Raw genomic sequence first — 20175 nt, 5'->3', positions numbered from 1 at the left:
CCCATCTGTAAGTTTTTGAATGTGTTAACAGTTTTGGAAGTGGAAAATTCTATCATCTCTTCAAAATTTTGGTGAAATTTCCTGAGAGGAAGCCTTCTGTAAAGTAATTATGTTTGATCTCGCTGGAAGTATATAACCTCTATTTTTGAGGATTGGGAGGGTTAATACTATGCATCAATGACCATGAAATTTGAATTCTCCTCCCCCCCCACACCCTTTCTTTAAAGGTTTATTTGTTTATGAGACTAATACCATGTTTCCAATCCGTTGCCTGTACAGCATCCTTAAGTATGGAGAACTTCATTCTGTATGAAGAGATCGGAAGAGGAAATAAGACAGTTGTTTATAAAGGAAGAAGAAAGGGAACAATTAATTTTGTTGCCATTCTTTGCACTGATAAATGCAAAAGAGCTGAAATAACAAACTGGGTAAGTAATATTTTTTCCTGCTAAATCTGGGAAAAGATATAGCTTACAAAATCCTTGTAGCACAGGTAATATAAAAGAAAAATACCACGTGCTTCTTTACATGGAATTTGTCACACTTTAGATCAGCTTCTTAAGACTTTCAAATCTTATACTTTAAAGAGAGTCATATTTTAATGTATTTATTTCTTCATCTGATTTATTATTGTTTAAATCACATGCATAAACCCATGTTTGCAGGCTTACTGTTTCTGTGATATGTCAGAGAACTTGTAAAAATAGTAACTTGCATGTAGTAGTTTGCTTTATTTTGTTATCGGTTGTGCATGTTCAGTGGTAGTAATACCTTCCAGTAAATAATCGATTTCTTACCTACCAAGGAGAAATTATTTTTGATGAAGGAAGAGCATTTAAGGTAAATAAATTCTGGTTTGTCAAAGCTTAGAAAAGTTTTAAATGTGTAATATTTTCTGGAAAAGAAACTAACTAATACAGTTGGCATTTCAAATATTTTATTTTTCTAGTAGATAAATTGTGTTTCATGTTCCTTCTCATTTTTTCAATGATCATTTATTGGGTGATTAATGAATCTGCTCAATTTAAACATTTTTTTCATATTCCTCTTAGAAAGCCCTCAGGATACCTTACGTACCAATCTGACAAGATGGAGAGGCTTCTGTAGAGATTAGGCCATGCAGGTGTGATTGATAGAAAAATAGATTTCCAGGGACCCTTGAATGATTGCTCTTGCCTGATATGATTAAGAATGACAGAAAAACTTATTTTTATTTCCTCTTACTCTATTCACCGTATTGTCTTATGCTTTTTTTCTCATTAAAAAGAAAGCAGGAATGCAAGTTTGACCTCAAATTCTGATTTACAGTTTGTTGTTTTAGTGACACGGGAAGGTTAAATAGTGCTTATAATTTTGGGTTGGGGAACTTCCTGTATTTTTTTTCCTCTCTTTTTAAAAACAGGGGAGTTGGGCAAGGTCTGTGAGGAAAGTTATCTTTCCTCAACATACATGTAAAACTAAAATATTTGAATTGGAGAATAATTTTAGTGCACTGGAAAGTAAGAAAACAAGTAGTTGATCTAGAGTAAATTTGTATTGCCTCCCTTCCCCTTAAGTACATGTATATTGCTTTTTTGCTTTTTTTTTCCCCAGTTAAGTATGTTAAAAACTTTGTTCTAGGTTCGTCATGAAATCAGACACAAGAATATAGTGACATTTTATGAATGGTATGAAACAAGCAACCATCTTTGTCTTGTAGTGGAATTATGCACAGGTAAGGTAAGCTCAAAAGGTAAAAATTTATGGAGTGAGTATGTGTAACAGATTTCTTATAACAGTTTCTCCACAACAAATACTTAGATATTTTAAAAAGCTTAATAATTATCTGATTATTAACTTGAGAATCTTATTTATATATAAAAATGGTTTGGCTTTTGGAAACATTTTTAGCAATCATTTGAAGTCTCATTTCTCCTCTGCTTCACTGTATATGTACATTAAATGTTAATCGCTGTGACATAATGTTGGTTTTCAATAGCTGAAGAGGTAGGGCTAGTCAGAGGAACTTAAAACCAAATTGTGAATAGTTGGAGGGCAGCTAAGTAAAATTACTTGAGAGAAGTTTTCTAAGGACTGGCAGCTTTGGCGTTCTCTTTTCATTTTATAGCACACAACAATAAAGAGAGCAAGTAGCAAATCAAGTTATAATGTCCAAATGACTTAATATTGTTCAAATAAATTTTTAAATCAAAGGGCACTTCTGTAGCTAATAGTAAATTATGTAAGTTTTCTTCCTGTTCAGTAGAAGTATTTTGGCTTTTATATTAAGATGTTGATTTTGGAGCTCTGAGAACACAAAACTGCATGAAGTGATTCACTGAGTTTTGGTAGGTTCTCATCAATCTATTAAAGAAATCTTTTAAAGCTTTCTTTAATTGTGATGACTGCATGTTTTAAACTCCAGATAGTGTGCTTTACTCCACATGGAAGGAAAAGAAAGCCAATTGTGCAAGTGATGCATGTTTAAGATTTTGGTATCTGGAGTTTGTTTCATAGTAAAAGTCCATATTACACAGAGCCTTTTTTTCTATCCAGAATTCTGTTTCAAAAATTACAGAATCACAGAATCAATCAACCAGGTTGGAAGAGCCCTCTGGGATCGAGTCCAACCATTGCCCTGACACCACCCTGTCAACTAGACCAGGGCACTAAGTGCCATGTCCAGGCTTTTCTTAAACCCCTCCAGAGATGGTGACTCCACCACCTCCCTGGGCAGCCCCTTCCAATGTCTAATGGCTCTTTCTGAGAAGAAATTCTTCCTAATGTCCAACCTGAACCTCCCCTGGCCAAGCTTGAGGCTGTGTCCTCTTGTCCTATCGCTGGTTGCCTGGGAGAAGAGGCCGACTCCCACTCCACTACAACCTCCCTTCAGGTAGTTGTAGACTGCACTAAGGTCACCTCTGAGCCTCCTCTTCTCCAGGCTAAACACCCCCAGCTCCCTCAGCCGTTCCTCGTAGGTCAGACCCTCCAGACCCTTCCCCAGCTTGGTCGCCCTCCTCTGCACTCGCTCCAACACCTCAACATCTCTCTTGAAGTGCGGGGCCCAGAACTGGACACAGGATTCAAGGTGCGGCCTCACCAGTGCCCAGTACAGAGGGACCATCACTTCCCTAGACCGGCTGGCTACACTATTCCTAATAAAGGCCAGGATGCCATTGGCCTTCTTGGCCACCTGGGCACACTGCTGGCTCATGTTTAGCCGGCTGTCGATCAGCACCCCCAGGGCTCTTTCCGCCGGGCCGCTTTCTAACCACTCTTCACTCTTACTGAAGAAGAGAAGCTACAAGTTCTGGAAAAAAAATCAGGTCATTCTTTCAATGACTGAAAGTGAAGTTAATGGCTCATGTGGAGGCTTTGGTCTATTGGCTTAGTTTAACTTATGGGCACATCTGTAAGTCATTAGACAGGCAGTCATTAAATACGGTTTGAACAATTATGATGTATTTTTATCTTGCAGTATTGCAGCTTGCTGCAAGGAGAGTGTCTTGAAGCTAACTTACTTATAAATAGAATAAGACATTAGTTTCTTATTAATTTTGTAGAGCCTTGAAAACTGCTTTTGAAATATGGAATATCTCTCTCAGTTCTCTCAAGGTGACAAAGTGAGTTTCTGTTATCAGATGCAGCATACTTCTGTGTTGCTGGTTTTGCTATGTTTTCTTCTTTGTGTATTTGGTCAGATTATGGAATTATTCTGTACGTAGTCCTCTAAAATACATTATAAAAACAGTAATTAAACATGATGGAACATTCTTTAATATAGCTATGTATATGGGCTTGGTTTTAAAGGAATGACTTATCTACTGAACAGCATATAAAAGGCTTAGAAAGAAAATAATTTTAAGATTCAGCAGTGTTGAATAGTTAGAAGAATACTGTGGTGACAGAGCTTTTAGTCTTGCTATTCTCTGAAATAAATTACTGAGCAAAGGGAAAAAAGCTCAGGAAAATCTATTATGTGATTTGGAATAAAAGATCTAATATCTTTTTCTACGAAAAGCTCTCCTAATCCCTGTTTTCATTCAGGGACTTAAATTAGTGTCTTTTTTTTTTTTTTTTTAAATCTGCATGATTTGGCTAAGATATAAATAATACATAACCCAGGAAACCCATAGATAATTCACGAAATACAAACTGTAGTCTCAGGGGAACAGGTTTGGTGCAGGGGTAGTAAAGGACCAAATGAGGGTGAGGAAAGGGATTTTGGAGGAGATGCAAACGTGGGGTCCAGGATAGGAGACTGGGACAGGAAGGAGGAGAAAGACTGAGCAATGATCTTGTGGGAAACAAGATTAGGAGAAGTCCAATTCCTATGAACAGTTAGGACAGGAATGGATCAAACGGGACAAGTCTGGTGACGTACCTGAGAATCAGTGGGATGTGAGGAAGTAGGTGATGGGGGAAGAAGAGATTTTTGCAAGGACAGAGAAACTGTAACAATAAGTGGGGAAAAGCATAGAGAGTGAATGTGAGAACACGTGATAGAGGATATACGTGAGGGATAATTAGAAGGCTTTGTAGGTGTAATCTGATCAGAAACAGAGGAAAGGCTGGTTGGAATTTAGTGAAGGAGGAGAGTGGTGATTTTGGAAGGACAGAGAAGGGTCTCATGTTAGGATGACAAGTCCAGAGAGATATGAGTAGGACTTGCTGGGGCAGGAAGCTGGGATTTGTGTGAGAAAGCTGTAAAGTGAAAGTTTAGTCCTGGGTTTTTTTTGGTTTTTTTTTTTTTACAATTCTTTTTTCTTTTTTTTTTAAAAAAAAAGAAAGAAAAAAGAGAGAAAGGAAAGGATGAAAATGAAAGAACTGGGGCACATGAGTCAAGAAAAGGACTATACAGAAATGCTATGTGTGAAGAACAAACAAAATAATTTCTGTTGGATGTTGTTGACCTCAGGACCTCAGAATGTAACCCAGTTCTACGGTTTCTGTTGTCTGTGAATTCAGTGGAAAATTGCATGTCATTAGCTTTAGCACTTGGTCACAGAAGTTGATAGCCTGCTCTTGGTATTGCTTATTCTTTGAACTCATGCAGCAGGGATCTGGTTAAGGAATTTGAAGAAACCCATTGGGTACTATTACATTGTGACCTGAGACAGTTTCTGGGTTTCTTTATTCCTTTCTGTTTCCTTTGTAAAATAAATCAATATTAAAGTAATTTTGAAGTCATGCACTCAATTTAATTGTAGTCAAAATTAAGATTTTTGTCTCAACATTGGAAATAGATTAATTTTTTCTGTACATCTTGGATTTTGTAACTATTGGATAATCTCAAGAAATATTTTTTTGTCTACTGATAATAATTTTTGCTTGACTTCTTTGAAGAAGCTTGTATAATGCCCTTGGGAATTATTTGTATGTTATCTTCTTTATACGCACTTGCTGACTATGTGTAAACATATTTTAGGTAGTTCTCTAGAAACTGTTATTGCTCAAGATGAACACCTACCTGAAGATGTAGTGAGAGAATTTGTTGTTGATTTGGTTACTGGTTTATACCATATTCATAAGCTTGGAATTATCTTTTGTGAACTGACACCTGGAAAGGTAAGAAGGAGTGTTATTTATAGGGAACACTGCACGTTACTGTGTATGCCGTGAGTGTTTAATTCATTATTTCTATTTTACTGTCTGGAAGAGGCTTACTTCAGGTTGGATGGCAGTTGAGCTTTACAATATGTGAGAAGACAATGAAAGACAAGTCTATAGCTTGATTATTTTATGATCTAATTAATTTCTCTTCGTGTTGTATATTTGATACAGTGTGATAGATTCTTTTTGATTTGGTGTACTGGTTTGAATAATGAAGGATTTTAGTTCTCCGTCCTCAGACATATAACTTTGTTATTATACCTATTCTACCACACTGCAGAATATCTTGAGGTCCTAGAAAATGCTAACGAGGGAGTGAAGTTAAGCAAACTTCCTTTGTTAATAACCAACTGTATCCTTTCTAAATGCCATTTGAATTACAGTCTTATTCTTGCATAAAAATACAAATCTCTATGTAGTTTCTGATTTGTGTATGTGTGTGGAATTTGTTAGTTTTGACAAAGTCTGTGTTTAGTTTTAATTTATGTAGTAACTAGAATATAACTATAACGAAAAATTCTTGCTTAACAGTAATTGGTTTTGATCTCGATCCGTTAAGTGGTGAAGTTGCCCTTCTCTGAATGTTCTGTAAAATCTTGCACGACTGTACTTAGTTTGTCATTTGTGAGCCTAAAAGCAGTAAAACAATATATGAAAAAAGCATAATGGAGATGCCTCTGTATTCTTCCAAAGAAGAATGTTGCTGTAAAGTACTCCTTTGAATACAAAATACGGAGTGCTAAAGTAAGACTGCTGGGGTTTTTTTTCGCTTTTTTTTCCCCTCCCATCTGACTGGGCTATTTCTCCAAACAATATTTTTGGGATTATGAAGCTTTTCATTATGGGAATAAGCGGTGGCTGCATAGAGAAAACTCTCATGATCATTGGTCAAAATCTTTGGAATTTTCTGCTAAATAAAATTAGAAAGATTCATTTTTTTTTTTTTTCTTCAAGCAAAGTGATGTTTTTTTTACTATACTTTTATTTTCCTATGCAGCTTTACGCTACTTTTACTTTCTTTTCAATAGTAATGTTGTTGCTCATTTAGATTTGCTAATGAGGAAACAAAAGTGCACATTAAACGTCTTAAGGGTTCTATTGTGAGATTCTGTAATTTTTTTGTTATAAGAAAAAAGATAGTATTGGTGTTGACTTAAAAGAAAAACTTTTCAGTGTTTTCAGTTATAGTGATCATCTCTATGTACTTAAGTGGCTTGAGATTGTGATTTTTAAATTTTTTTTTAATAACTTATTTTATACTTTGTGTTGGAAACTTCAGCAGTTATCAGTTTTAGTATATGATAGTTGTATCTTGGGCTATGTTTATTCTTCTAGATTCTGCTGGAAGGCCCTGGCACTTTGAAATTCAGTAATTTTTGCTTGGCTAAAGTGGATGGCGAAAACTTGGAAGAATTTTTTGCTTTAATTCGATCTGAAGAAGGTGAAGGAGATGTCAGTGAAAGCACTCCACAAAGACACCTGAAAAATAGGTTTCAAGGTATGATATTTTTACTAGCCAAAATTAACTTATACCAAAGGGACAGGATGAAAGCTGGAAAAAGCCTTTGTTTGAAGTAATTTGGGGAGAAGACCTGGAAATAAAATAGTTGTTATCATTCTGTTGGGGCTGTCTTTAGAGAATCTGAATAATTAATTCTGTTGTGTTATCATCTGCAAAGATTAACGTGTTTGCCCGTGTCTTTGCAATGCAAAGCAAGATCTGTACATTTTCTGTAAGCAGATTTTACATGTCCTGCATATGGGGAATTTTTAAAGTAAGCTCAAGACCAAAATTTTGCTCTTAAGGAATATTCTTCAGAAAGATCATAACTTACAGAGGGAACAACACCTGCAAGTGAGTAAAAAGAAAAGAAACTGTATTTACAAGTATATTGTAATAATTCTAAGTTTCACAAAGCCAGTTTAACTAAGAGCTGGAAAAAAAATGTTTGTCTGTCATAAAATGTGTGACATTAACAATTCCTGACCTTTATTTCTTTTTGTAAATAGAATTCAGGTTATTTTTGGATTGAAGCTCATATGTAGGTGATTATAGACTGTCGTGTACTTGTATAACAAACTTTCAACATAGTATAACTGGAGGTGGCTTATTTTAAATTTCTTTTTGCAGCTTGACATCAAATCCCTACAGTACAGTTTAATGTACAAACTGTCTGTCTGTCCTGAGCATGTTTTCATTATTTTATAAAATGTTCTTGATTTTTTTCCCTTGTAGAAAAAAAATAGAAGCAAAATTTCAAGAATTAAAAAAAAAAAAAAAAAACAAAACACCAAAACAAAAAAAAAACCATCACCCAAATTGAGTATATGAATGAGATCTGAAACGTTTCAAGGTAGCTAATGAATTAAATATTAATTCTTGGTTTGGATTTGCTGAGGAGGCTTAATTATTAATTGCTGTTTGATGAAAACTATGGTGGGAAGAAAAACCCTGTGAAGTATCTTTGGTCCTTGATGCATTTCACAGATCATCAGCTACATGCGAGTAGTAGAATTAGAAAAATGAGAAGATTGCTAAAACTTTGGAATTTCAAAGTTCAAACTGGACCTGGCTTTCCTAACTGATAAAACTGTATTTCTGGTATTTAGTTGATATAGGACAGTGTATTTAAAAAAAAAAAAAAAGCTTAAAGGAAGTAGCAAAAAGAATCACTTGTTTACAACCTTTAGTGCTCCAGTTATGAAATAGTAATTTGAGAATGAAGAAATAACTGATACTGGAAATATGATAATGGAGTGATTTAAAATTAGTCCTGTTTTGTCTCAGAAAAATTTGAGTGATGGAATTATTTATAGACTTTTAAAGTGTGCTGCAGAAGAGGTCTGTAAGGTCTAGAACTAAATTCCGTTAAATTCACGTTAAATGTATACACAAAGTTCAGTAAGTACTACACAGAACTCCTGCTTCTTTCATTGGAGACTTTGCACGGCTGTACTTCATTGTGCTTTTGGATTCAAATGGTCCAAGTGGTTTCTAGTTTGAGCCTTGACTGTTTCAGTACCTTTTACTTAAGAATGATCATTTCTTTTTAAAGTATGAGAAAGTTACTGTGCTTTAGTTTCAACAGACAGATCCATACAAATGCAGTAGGCTACAAATACTATGTTATTTTTTCATCAAATAAGAAAAATTCAGAAACTTGATTTTAATCTTCCAAATCTTTTATTAATCATCATCTCAGAGCATCTCACAGACCTCTATTTCCAAGATAATGATGTGTCATGGCAGCTACTGCTATTGGGAACGATGGAATTCTTCACAATAGCTCACAAAGCTCACAAAGAGAGCTTTCTTAATACTTTGCTATCTCCTGCTGAAAGTCCATACTAGAAATACTAAGACCAAGACCACATCTTTATTCAGGAAGAAATACAAATCTAATCTCTTTCCTGTTGCCTTTCAGAACAGCTGTTTTGATGTGTATGGTTAATGACCTTTTGTCACTTAAAAAAATAAAACCCAAGAACCAAAGAATCCAAAATAAGCTTTTTAAAGGACTATGGAATTGACATTTTTGCTGAGTTTGTGTAATTTTTTTAGAGATTTTTGAGAGTTAGTGTATAGACAGGAACTACTGTAGAAATAGGAACTGTATATTTCTTTTTCTGTATCAAGACAAAAGCGGTTTGTGAATAAGCTCCTGTAACTTGATATGTGATGTTTTCCTAGTGTTTTAGTGTGGAAATAGCTATAACCAGTTTAGATCAGTGATCCAGCTGGCTAGCTACCTTGTTTTTGTAACAGAGTTTTCTAATTTCATGAAGATTTATGCTGTGGGATAGCTTTTTTTTAAAAAAAAACAAACAAAACACAACCAAACAAACCTGATGTGGTGTAATGATTTCTGTTAATCACATGAGAATTATGCTGGTTTACCATTCTGCTCAATTGGCTTGGCTCTGGAAGCTGTCAAGGTGTATCAAAACATACTTTGCATTAATCACTCTGTTAGAAGAGTGTAGCACAAGCCAGCTTGGTTAATAGAAGTGAAATAAACAACAAAATAGTGTACATAATCCTACTTAATTCAGAAAAAGTATAGGACAGAAGTTTATTTGAAATTACTTAATTTGGTATCTCAGTTTTCTTATACTAGGTGAAGATAATCCCTAACTCTCTGAAGTGTGGAGATAAAGTTTGAAGTGTTGAACAGGATAAATCCAGAATGAATAATCAAAGTGCATTACACATACTGTATTTTGTAGGCTCTCCGTTATACACAGCTCCAGAAGCAATAAAGGGAGAAGACTTCTCCAAAGCCAGTGATCTGTGGTCCTTGGGATGTTTACTTTATGAGATGTTCTCAGGTTGTAAGTTTGTGCATCTATTTAATATCTGTGATAATGGAAACATAACTTGTGGTCCCAGAGTAAATTCTTGTTAACTTTCAGTAAAGTTAAGACATAGCAAAACTTAAGACAGGTTTTAAATATTTCTTGAAGAATATACTAACTGTACTTTAAAAAAAAAGAGTTTATCAAATAATCAAGTGAAGTAATACTATTAAGTTGTCCTTTTGACTGTGATCTAAATATTATGACACTAACCAACCTTTGTTGCTTAAATACTATGACTTAAAATTATAGCAGTCCTCGAATTCTGACAGTGTAATGTTTTTAGTCTCCACAGTATTAAACTCTGTGTGCATTAGTTTGACCTTTGAAAGAGAAAACTGTTTCACTAGTATAAAACTAGAGTCATTGGGTTTCCTGCAGATAAAGTACCTGTTAGTATTGGCTGCAGCTGGAAGGAAAATTTCATCACAAAAGAGAATTACAGTGCAGCCTTCTGAAGTCTTAAACAGTACGCTGTTCTGTTGAATCAACGTAGTTACATAGATATTGAGATTTCTGCCCAGACCTTCTCCTGTTGTTTCATTGCTCGTTCATACAGGGCTATATGGTGACCTCCATCAAGACATCTTTGGTGCCTGTTCTGTCCTTGGTCTCTTTTGCTGTTCATGGTAGAAGAATTGAATCCAAGGTTTTGTATTTAAACTGACAAGAGAACTGGATAAATGGAATTCAGGCTGAGGGTGTTTATTTCTTTGGGTATTTCCGTAGGAAGACGAGCTCATCATATGTCCTTGAACCTGACAGCCGTTTTGAAGTTTGCCTAATCTGTGAAATATACTTCTGTTTGTAGGAAGACCACCATTCTATCAGACAGCTTTTCTGAATTAATTGAAAAGATTTTATGTGAAGATCCATTGCCACCTAGACCAGAGGGTAACATTATGTTGTTGTTTAATGAATCAAATCAGAATAATACTTACAAAGTTAAAGTTTTGTTTGCGGTATTTCTTCTGAGGCTGATTGCAGGAATTAGTTAGCTGTCCGAAGTGAATGTTAGCATTGCCTTACTTTGATAAGAGCTTTTTCCCTGTTAATGATGAATGCTTATTTATGACAGACAGGCATATCATTTAGTGTTAAGAATTAAAAATAAATCTACCTTCTGGGATGGAATTTTTGATCTCAGTCATTCTGGGCATCAGTGCTATTCGTGGAGACACTTAAATATTAGTGGCTCTTTTCAGTCCATGGTAATGTAGTGGAAATGGTGACCTGTAGAATTAAAACTGTTGTTACTTGTTTCAATTCTAAGAGAGATTTTGTTTTCAAAGTGGATAAAGTGCATTTCCTTGTTCTGAACTCTCAGAAGTAGAGTCTTTCTTGGTTAAATAAGAATTTTGGAAACCTCTTTTGCATAATAGGGTGCAACAATGGTCCTCTAAAATCATGATTGGGGGAAACTTAATTTCAAGTTAAGCAGATTTCAACTCCACTTTATTTCTTGCCAATAGCTATATGATAATCGGAGGGTGCTTTTTTTAACATATAAACAATTTTAATTAGTTTGGAGACCCAGCATTGGTGGCTTGTTTGGTTTATTGTTTGGTTTGGTTTGGTTGTTCTGAGAATCCTTTGAAATGTGGAGAGTGTATATTTAGGATTCTTCATACATGCAGATTTTTTTCAGATGAAGTTAGTGTTAAATAAAAGTTTTTAGCATGATCTGTAGATAATGATTTGATCTGCATTGCGTGACGGTTGGTTTTCCTGCCCAATACTGATCTTCTCAAGTGCTTCTATTTACAGGTTCTGCTTTTCACAAACCTTCTGCTGAGTTTGTTAGTTTGCTTGATGGCTTGCTTCAAAAGGATCCTCAGAAAAGGTAAACTGTCTAATTCGTGACAGATACTTACATCGCCTTTTTTCACCTCTGGAAAAAATAATTGCTATGATACTGTATGTATAGTAATTTGTACATCACAAAGAATGCAAAAATAATTTAATCCCTCATAAAAGAACAAATTGTGCTTTTCCTTATATGAAGATACACAGAATTAATATTTTGATTAGGTATGTCTTTGTATTTTTGTAGCTGGTGCTAAACAGATAACTTTGTAACAGAAATGATGGGCAGTTTTAAAATTCGATGGCTTTTCTTTTCCAGAGCAATGGGCATATCTATTTTATGAGGCTTTGATTTATAGCTGATATAATCTTATGTTATTAACAATATAACTGTCATTTATAGGGTAGCTCTGATGTTTTAAATATTGGAATTGGCTATGCAGTTTCCTTCGTTCTTAGTCTCATACCTCTGTGTTGCATGAATTATCCATTCTGATTTGAGGCAAAAAGTTTGTCCTGTAAGAGAACTTATTTGTTGACCAAATAAAAGCGAACAACAGGAGTAATTGCTCTGTAGTGTCACTGGGTTCGAAACCTGGCCTGGTATCTCTCTGTGGAGCTATACTTTGGCACTGTTTTTTCAATTTGTTTGTTGCTCTTCAAAAGGCTGAACTGGACAGACCTATTGCAGCATCCGTTCTGGACAGGATCCCTCAGCCATTGTGGTGGTGATTCTGCAGGCAGCCAGGGCACAAGCTCAAGGTACCGAATGTTCTTTTTGTACAGTAAATCTAAGCGATCAAGTATTTATTTTTATTATGGTTTTCTGTAAATTTTCCCGCTTTTGAATTTTGCTTAGGATTTTCATGTTGTTAACTAATTGATGAATGGAGTTTTACACCCTTCAGTGGACAGTGTTGGATGCTTAGGGATTATCCTATTAGTGTATTACACTGTGTTCACTTTTAACAGACTCCTTCCTCCTGGCTATAGAATGTGTTAAAATTTACTTCTGAACTAACTGCTCTAATTTTTGTGTATTTGTTTATGTAACAATGATGCACGGTAATTTGACTTTTTTTTTTTTTGAAAGCTTTTGTAGAATCTTATAAATATGGGTCGATTTTATCTCTACTGAGATTTTTTTGTTTGTTTGCTTTTATGCATTAGGCTTAGAGCATCACAAAGCCTATCAGTACAGCATCTTAGATTTGTGGTTCAGCCTTGTATCCTTGCAAATGCAGCTGACCCATATTCTTTGCTTATGACATAAAGCATTAATCTAATGTTTTTTTTTCTGAATTTGTAATACAGTACACTGCTATATAGAGAGAAAAACCCAAACCTTTTGTGATAAATAGGTTCTATGTATTAAAAAGTTAGGCTGCTTCAAAACTTCTGTTACCTTGCTGGATTTTGGTTTTAATTTTGAATTAGGATATTTAGTGTTCATTTTTATGTTCTTTTGTTCTAAATATTTGAAAGATACTTTAGGTTCCAATCTAGGGAACTAATGTGAAAGCACTTTTCTTTTAGAATGCTGAATGTTTGTGTCTTCTGTTTGTTTTAAAATTCTCTCTTGTGTTGTTTAATACCTATTTCTGATACCAGTGTTGCAACAACCACCAAAATCAATAAACTTGCAATCAAGTGTGACATGTAAATCATCAAGAAAAAAAAATGGTGGTTTTTATTGATCTAAATCTAGGCTACAGACTTGATTATTAGAAGTATGGTTGTTGTGACTTTTCCTGTAAAGACTGAATGATCTCTAAAGCTTTTAATATTTTTTTTATAGCTCTGGTATTATCGTGTAATAATTTAGTTTTCCTGGTTTCTCTCATGCAAGTTCTACTGAGGGAGCTACAGAATTTTTAATATTCTCCGAGTCATTTGCTCTAAACTTTTTTTTTCTTCATTGCCATTGCTAATATAAAAAGTATGTGTGGCACATATTACAATAGTGTGCTGATCTAGAGAATGACAGCCAAATCATATGCTAATAATTGCAACAAATAATGGATATGATCCCTCTTTTTTTTTTTAATCTGTGTAATTAATATCTTTTTATTAAACAGCAGTGAAGAGACAGTGTCATCTGTGTCTTGGAGTGCCAAAGAGCCAGTGGATACTCATAAAAATCTAGATAACCTGTCATCCTCAAGAGCAAATAAAAAGCTACCAAGCAATTCTTTCAAAATAGGTAATATTATTCATTATGGTTTTTTAATTATTTTGTGTCCTGTGAATTTTTTACTAACATGCTTATTCCCTATGTTTTATTTATTTTTAACTTCTGAATGCAAGTTCATGTTTTCTTTTCAGTAGAAACTCAGCCTGAATTGCACCCAAAAAGTGCAGTTGATGGTGAATCAAATGAATCAATATTTCTTCTCAGGTATGGAAACCTAAAGAACAATTAGAAAACCCTTGAAACCCTTTATGTTTTGTGTTTTTTTGTTTGTTTCTTGTTGTTTTTTGTTAACTTGTCTCTTCAGATAGTTTGTTGTTCTGTTTGTAACATTTTGTTAGTGTGTCTCCTTTTGAATTTTCTGCCACCAGTTTAATTAATATTAAGAAACTTTTGAAGAGCTGCTAAAGCAGTGTGTGCAGTTAAAGCAATGCTTTTATGGCTGTATTACATTGGGTTTTGGAAGTAGGCTTTTGATTTCTTAGCTGTCTGTCTAAACAGAAGAATTTATTTAGAACTTTCTTTCCTTCTTACTTCATATGTATGAGAATATGCTTTGAATATGCTTACTTTAAATACACAAGAATAAGCATTCAGCTTATGATCCACTAATAAATTCTGCCTGCAGCTTTTCATCACAAGCTATTGGTAACAATCTCCTAAGTACTATGTAGGTATTAAATAAAAAATAGTGATTAGTTTAACTTTGATTTGTTTTAGTTGAGGCCTGATTCTGAAACTTTGTACTAGCTTTCAAGACAAGAAGATTACATAGTAAAATAGATTTTGTTCTTGTCCTCATCAAGCAGAAATATTCCAGTTTAAAATTAAATACTCTTTCAAGCTTCTTGCATAACCTGAAATAGTGCTATTGTGCGTGATAGCCTGTCTACTTTTCCAGTTATTTCAGTTGGTTTTAATCAAGTATTACTTGTCATCTCACTTACAACTTCTACCATCACAGCTAAACCCATGCTGTTAGTAATTTAAAATGGCATTTGCTGTTTGCTTTGGGAATCTGCTGAGAAGAAAGGTTACAATGGCATTACAAACAGTTGGTATAACAACATGCAATCCAAATTATGTCACGAATGAGAGTAGAAAAAATGAATTTTTAAGAACACCATATTTTATTTGCGATAATTACATTTATTTTAATACAAAATTTGAAATGTAATACAGAGGGTTTTTTAGTTTATTATTTTCTGAAATTCTCTTTGCTTCAGTGATTTGATTTCTCAAAGCAACGTGTGTTACCTGATAAAGTTTTAAAACATTACCATGGAAGGGAGCTGCTGACGTGGCACTTGGCACCAGAATTTACTTAGCTGCTGAAGTGGTTAATCAGCTTTTGACAGCAGTAGCTGCTTCTACATATGCAAAGGGAATAGATCTTATTAATTTCAATTAGCTCAGTCCATTGTTTTAAACTGAGAAACCGGCTGAGAACTGGAAAAGTAGGAAAGATTTTCTCTCTCTCAAATACATATGACAGCAAATTAGGTTTGGGAAAAAAATATATTTAACAATCTACATGTTTTGAAGCGTGTGGGACCCTAGAATAATTTGTTCAGCCTCCTAGCTAGAAATCACACTCTTTTTTTGGTTTAGGAAGTAAGGCTGCTTAAACTTCCAAGCAGATCCTGATATATTTTTTACCATAGGAATTAGGACATTTTATGTAGTTTTATCTAGCTAGTAGACAATATTTTGGCACCCCTTCATTGTGCCTTTTAAATTTGTTTTTGTTGAAAATAGATAAAAGATGCCTTTTTAACTAAATAAGGATGAGAACAACTATGCTAGTTATTTGATCACTGATTTTCATGAGTATCTTTAATTTTGTTTGGTGTTTGTATTTTTTAATTTAGTCGCTTTTTTTCTAATGAATAAAACTGATTTGCAGCTAAATGTGTGTTACTTTCTGCTAATCAAGAAAACACATTCATTTGAAGTTGTTGATTAAATTAGGTTTTTGGCCTGCCAATTTTAACAATTCTAAAGTTGATTTTGAACACTTTGATTTAAATTAATGTATACTACAAAAACCAAGTTCACTAGCAGCTTTATGAATATAGCAAATTTTCAGTGTTCTTGTCTCTCCTTTCTTCATTTTCTAGTTAGCAAACTAGATTTTTTTTAAGAAGAAAAACTGGAAAGTAAATCCAGTTCACATTCATACATGAGAATCAGGCAGTTTTTCATTCCCATTACCTAGCCAAGAGTTGGCAGTCAGAAGAGAATAACGTGAAATAAATTGCAATTTTTTGTCAAGTTAATTCTCTTTGTATGTTGTTTGTTATTAGGAATTGAGATAATAATGTTTTAGCATCCAGTTTGGAGAACTGACTATGGGTGAGAAAATAATAAAATTACATTCATTTAACAACAGCAACAACGAAAAAGAAACCCCCCAGTTCTTCCCATTTCTAACTGACGAACAAATCCTAACCTTGTCAGGATGTGTTTAAATACAGGGAGTTCATGTTTAGTTGATGGAGCAGGCATAGCATCATTTGTGTTTGTCAGCTTTGAAAGTTTCCTGTATGGCCTGAAAGTTTCAAAAGAACAGCAAAAAAAGTGGTTTGCAGTGAAACTTAATATCTTTGTTGGTTTTTTTTCTTTTTATTTCTTGTTTAAGTTCCTGTCCCACTCCTAGAACTAGCATTGCAGTAGAAGTAAGCGATGCTACTACTGCCCCAATCCAAAATTCTCCACAAAGAGATTCATGCTTGAAAAAGGTGAGTAGAAAAATAACATTATGGGATGGTGGTATCTTTGGAGTTTTAGCCTGGAGTCTGTGGCAAAGTCAACTTTCTTCTCCATCCTTCCATAATTATAACAGGAAAGCAGTTCCTATAGTGTGCAAGTTATTTTAAAAAAATATTTGCAGAACTTCAGATGTAAGAGTTAAGCAAGATGCTTAGTCTCCTCTTTTATTTTCCCCAGTGTATAAAAGGGATAATGATTTCTTCTTTCTTCTCAGTCTACTTTTTTATACTCGGGTTGCAAGTTTTTTGGAGCCGGTACTTTTTTAGTTGGCACTATCTGCTACTACATAAAAAAAAGTAATTTAGAATATGTTGTTTATATAGCCAAACTGTGTGGTATAATGTTGAAATGAAATATTTTGGGAATAAACATAAACTTTCTTTTTTTTCTGCAAAAGAGTTTTTTAAAAAACTTTGTTCTTGTTCTAGGCTAAAAATATGTGCTCAAGTCAGCAGGATATGGAGTCAACATTGAAAGAGCTCATTTACACTGAATCTGATCTTATCATAACACCAATCATTGACAATGCAAAGGTATAACAAAATAAATAACAAGGGCATGGAGTGATAGGATGAGGGGGAACGGTTTTAAACTGAAAGAGGGTAGATTGAGATTAGATATTAGGAAGAAATTCTTTACTGTGAGGGTAGTGAGACCCTGGCCCAGAGTGCCCGGAGAAGCTGTGGCTGCCCCCTCCCTGGCAGGGTTCAAGGCCAGGTTGGATGAGGCTTTGAGCAACCTGGTCTAGTGGAAGGTGTCCCTGCCCGTGGCAGGGCAGTTGGAACTAGATGATCTTTAAGGTCCCTTCCAACTGAAACTATTCTGTGATTCTATAATATTTCTAATAAATATGAACTTATTTTCTCTCGAAAAGAAGACCTGAAGTTACAAGAAATGTCCATCCAATTTCTGTCATATGGATTCTAATGCGATAACAGTTGTGAGGAGTCTCTTGAGCAGAGACTGACACTTGTTTGACAGTAAAGGGGAGACCAAAAAAAGAATCGGAGCTCTGCACTGCAATGACAATGTAATGTGCCTGCATGGACACATGTGTAGTATTGGTAGAAGGAGTGATAAGCAAGAACCCCTTTAGTCTTCCTTTTATTTCTGTGCCAAAAAGAAAAGGAAATAATTTTAGCAGCTTTACTCAGTAAGTGGCAGATGGAGAGAATGCAACATTTTTAATTGGAAGTGAGCATCTAGCTCATTAAGAATGTCTTACAGCTTTTAGTTGATGTATTGCTTTATTATAACAATTTTTGTTTGTTTGTTTTAATTCAATTCCTAACACTCTCAAAAATTAAAAATCTTATACAGCTAGATAGAGTAACTACCCAACAATACTGTTTTAACGTGTTTGGGGTGAGGGACGTTGTTGCCAGTGGAGAATTTCAAAGGTAATGATGCATTTGAATGCCACCTCTGTAAATGCTCAGTTCTATCTCAGGACTCTGACACAAAGCCTTAGCCCTTCACTGCTTCTCTTCTTACTGCAAGTATAAGAGATAAGATTAGGGGTAAGTGTATGTATTAATGTGCACGTGGAGACTAATCTCCTTACTGTGCAATGCTAGATCAGAATTAATGCAAAACAGCCTGCTAAATTCCAGGGACATGTAGTCAGAGTTATTGCATACTTGGCAATCTTCACACTAAAGGATGATACTGACACCTGGTGAAGCTGAAGAGCTTGCAATTTAATCTCCTGGAAAGGGGTTTACTAGATGCTGGCAGGATTTTAAAAGCTGAAATGTCGGCTTATATTGTAAAATTTCCCTGTGTTCTGCAGCTTTGTGGAATTGAAGACCTTTTTTAGAAAATAACTCTCTAGTTACACCTAGGCTTCATCTGTCAAAGGCTAAATTCCAGAATACAGTTACCTTGTTTGTAGGCTTTAGTTACTGAAAATCACACTCAAATGCTCAGACACTGAGCAGTCATCCAACTTCAGGATGTACCAGAAAATGATGTGTTGTGGCAAAAACCCACCATACCTTATGAATGAGTAGTTGGTGAGAATATTGCATATTGTAGAATGATCTAGTGTATATATATATGTGTTTACTGTATGACAATGAATTGCTAAAACATTTCATGAGGTCTCAGCTGCGTATTCCTTTCTGTAGCTTTTGAAACCCAAATGCAAATATTTTTCCACTTATAAGCAGGATAAAAACGTAAACTGAAAAAATCCTATCATTTTGTATTCCCATTTAAAAAAAATCACTTCAATGGACGTTCTAACAATGTAATTATGTTAAAACCACGGAGTTAAATCTCAAATATCTGCGTGGAAGAAATACATACCAGAAAACAATGGGAAATGCCTCAGTAATGAGCAGTGGTTTGTACACCCATCCTGTACAATTTTTGCATATTTGTGTTTTCATGTTCAGCTACTTAGAGATTTCTGGAAATGTATTAAAACTAGTTGTTATGTTTGTTTATTTTTCCAGATAATGAAGCAGGTGCCAGTTAGATTTGACTTGAAAACTTTGCATATACCAACATATTCAGGTGTGGTTCTGTTGAAGTTGTTAAAACTTAAGTCCTGCGTATGATGGTGCAACTCGCTGTCACAAGATTTGTACCCTCCCTTTGTAGATGATGAGCTGTCAGAGTTGGAGAACTCGTCACTTTTCTGAAACTGAAGCTGTGTATGTAACGTTTTTAGCTAGACCAATTTTGAGGAGACTTTTCAAGTGCTAGCAGTTACATGCCCTTCCTTTCTCTTCTGCCTTCTTCAGTTACAAGCCCATGCCCAAAAGCTTTTAAGATAAGACAGTCAACACTGTTTTAGTGTGGGAAAATCAGCATATTTTTCCCCTGTGTTGTGTTTTCTAAACAACTGAGATATAACTGAAATATTCAACCAAATAGATTAAAATTTGACAAAGGTAGAGAAGCAAATGAAAACAAGACCTTAAAACGTGCAGTGTTGATTAGCTGTGATACTAGGCAGCCTTACCAGACCCACCTTTGATCATGAAATGTTACAGGAATCATGTCCCAAAAGATAGTGTGGAGTTGTTTGGGATTTTTTTTTGTTGCTGTTGTTTCTAATGTCTCAAAAGGCTGCTGTTATTTCTGAAAACAAAAGGCTACTCATTGTCACGAGTAACGTTTCTTCCCCTGGAAAATTTCCTATAGTCTATTTAAGGAAATAGTATTACACTTTACTGTGCTTGAAGAGGGATGTCAGTCAGATATGGAGTCCTTCTAGGGTTCACATAGGACCTCTTCCTAGACACAGAAGTTCCTTTTTTCTTTCTATAAAGTATGCATTTTGGAGAGTTAATTTGTTGAAGAAATTTTATAGTTGGAAGGAACACAATGTCCCCCAGTCTCCCAGTCACGACTGTAATAGCAGCAAATATTTTTTATTTGGCTAACATCCTAGGCAAAAATGATCAGATTTAAGTGCTTAAGGGGGTGGTATTTTATTTCATATTGCA

At 34.7% G+C, this 20175-nt stretch overlaps 1 protein-coding gene across 1 annotated transcript in view; it reads left to right on the top strand.

The window, feature by feature from the left end:
• The first annotated feature begins 290 nt into the window (after nucleotides 1-290).
• Nucleotides 291-20175, top strand: part of LOC137665745 (serine/threonine-protein kinase ULK4-like) — a 29919-nt gene continuing 10034 nt past the window's right edge. Inside the window, 14 exon segments of the mRNA XM_068405123.1 lie at nucleotides 291-428; nucleotides 1621-1714; nucleotides 5408-5547; nucleotides 6928-7090; nucleotides 9820-9921; nucleotides 10760-10771; nucleotides 10774-10842; nucleotides 11716-11791; nucleotides 12421-12516; nucleotides 13833-13957; nucleotides 14080-14152; nucleotides 16587-16686; nucleotides 17146-17250; nucleotides 19177-19237. Coding sequence (XP_068261224.1) covers nucleotides 291-428; nucleotides 1621-1714; nucleotides 5408-5547; nucleotides 6928-7090; nucleotides 9820-9921; nucleotides 10760-10771; nucleotides 10774-10842; nucleotides 11716-11791; nucleotides 12421-12516; nucleotides 13833-13957; nucleotides 14080-14152; nucleotides 16587-16686; nucleotides 17146-17250; nucleotides 19177-19237 — 1354 coding nt within the window.

This window comes from Nyctibius grandis, chromosome 7, assembly GCF_013368605.1.
Source record: "Nyctibius grandis isolate bNycGra1 chromosome 7, bNycGra1.pri, whole genome shotgun sequence".
NCBI classification, from domain to species: Eukaryota; Metazoa; Chordata; class Aves; order Nyctibiiformes; family Nyctibiidae; genus Nyctibius; species Nyctibius grandis.
The sequence above is the reverse complement of the archived record's forward strand: the minus strand, read 5'-3'. Positions and strand labels throughout refer to the sequence as shown.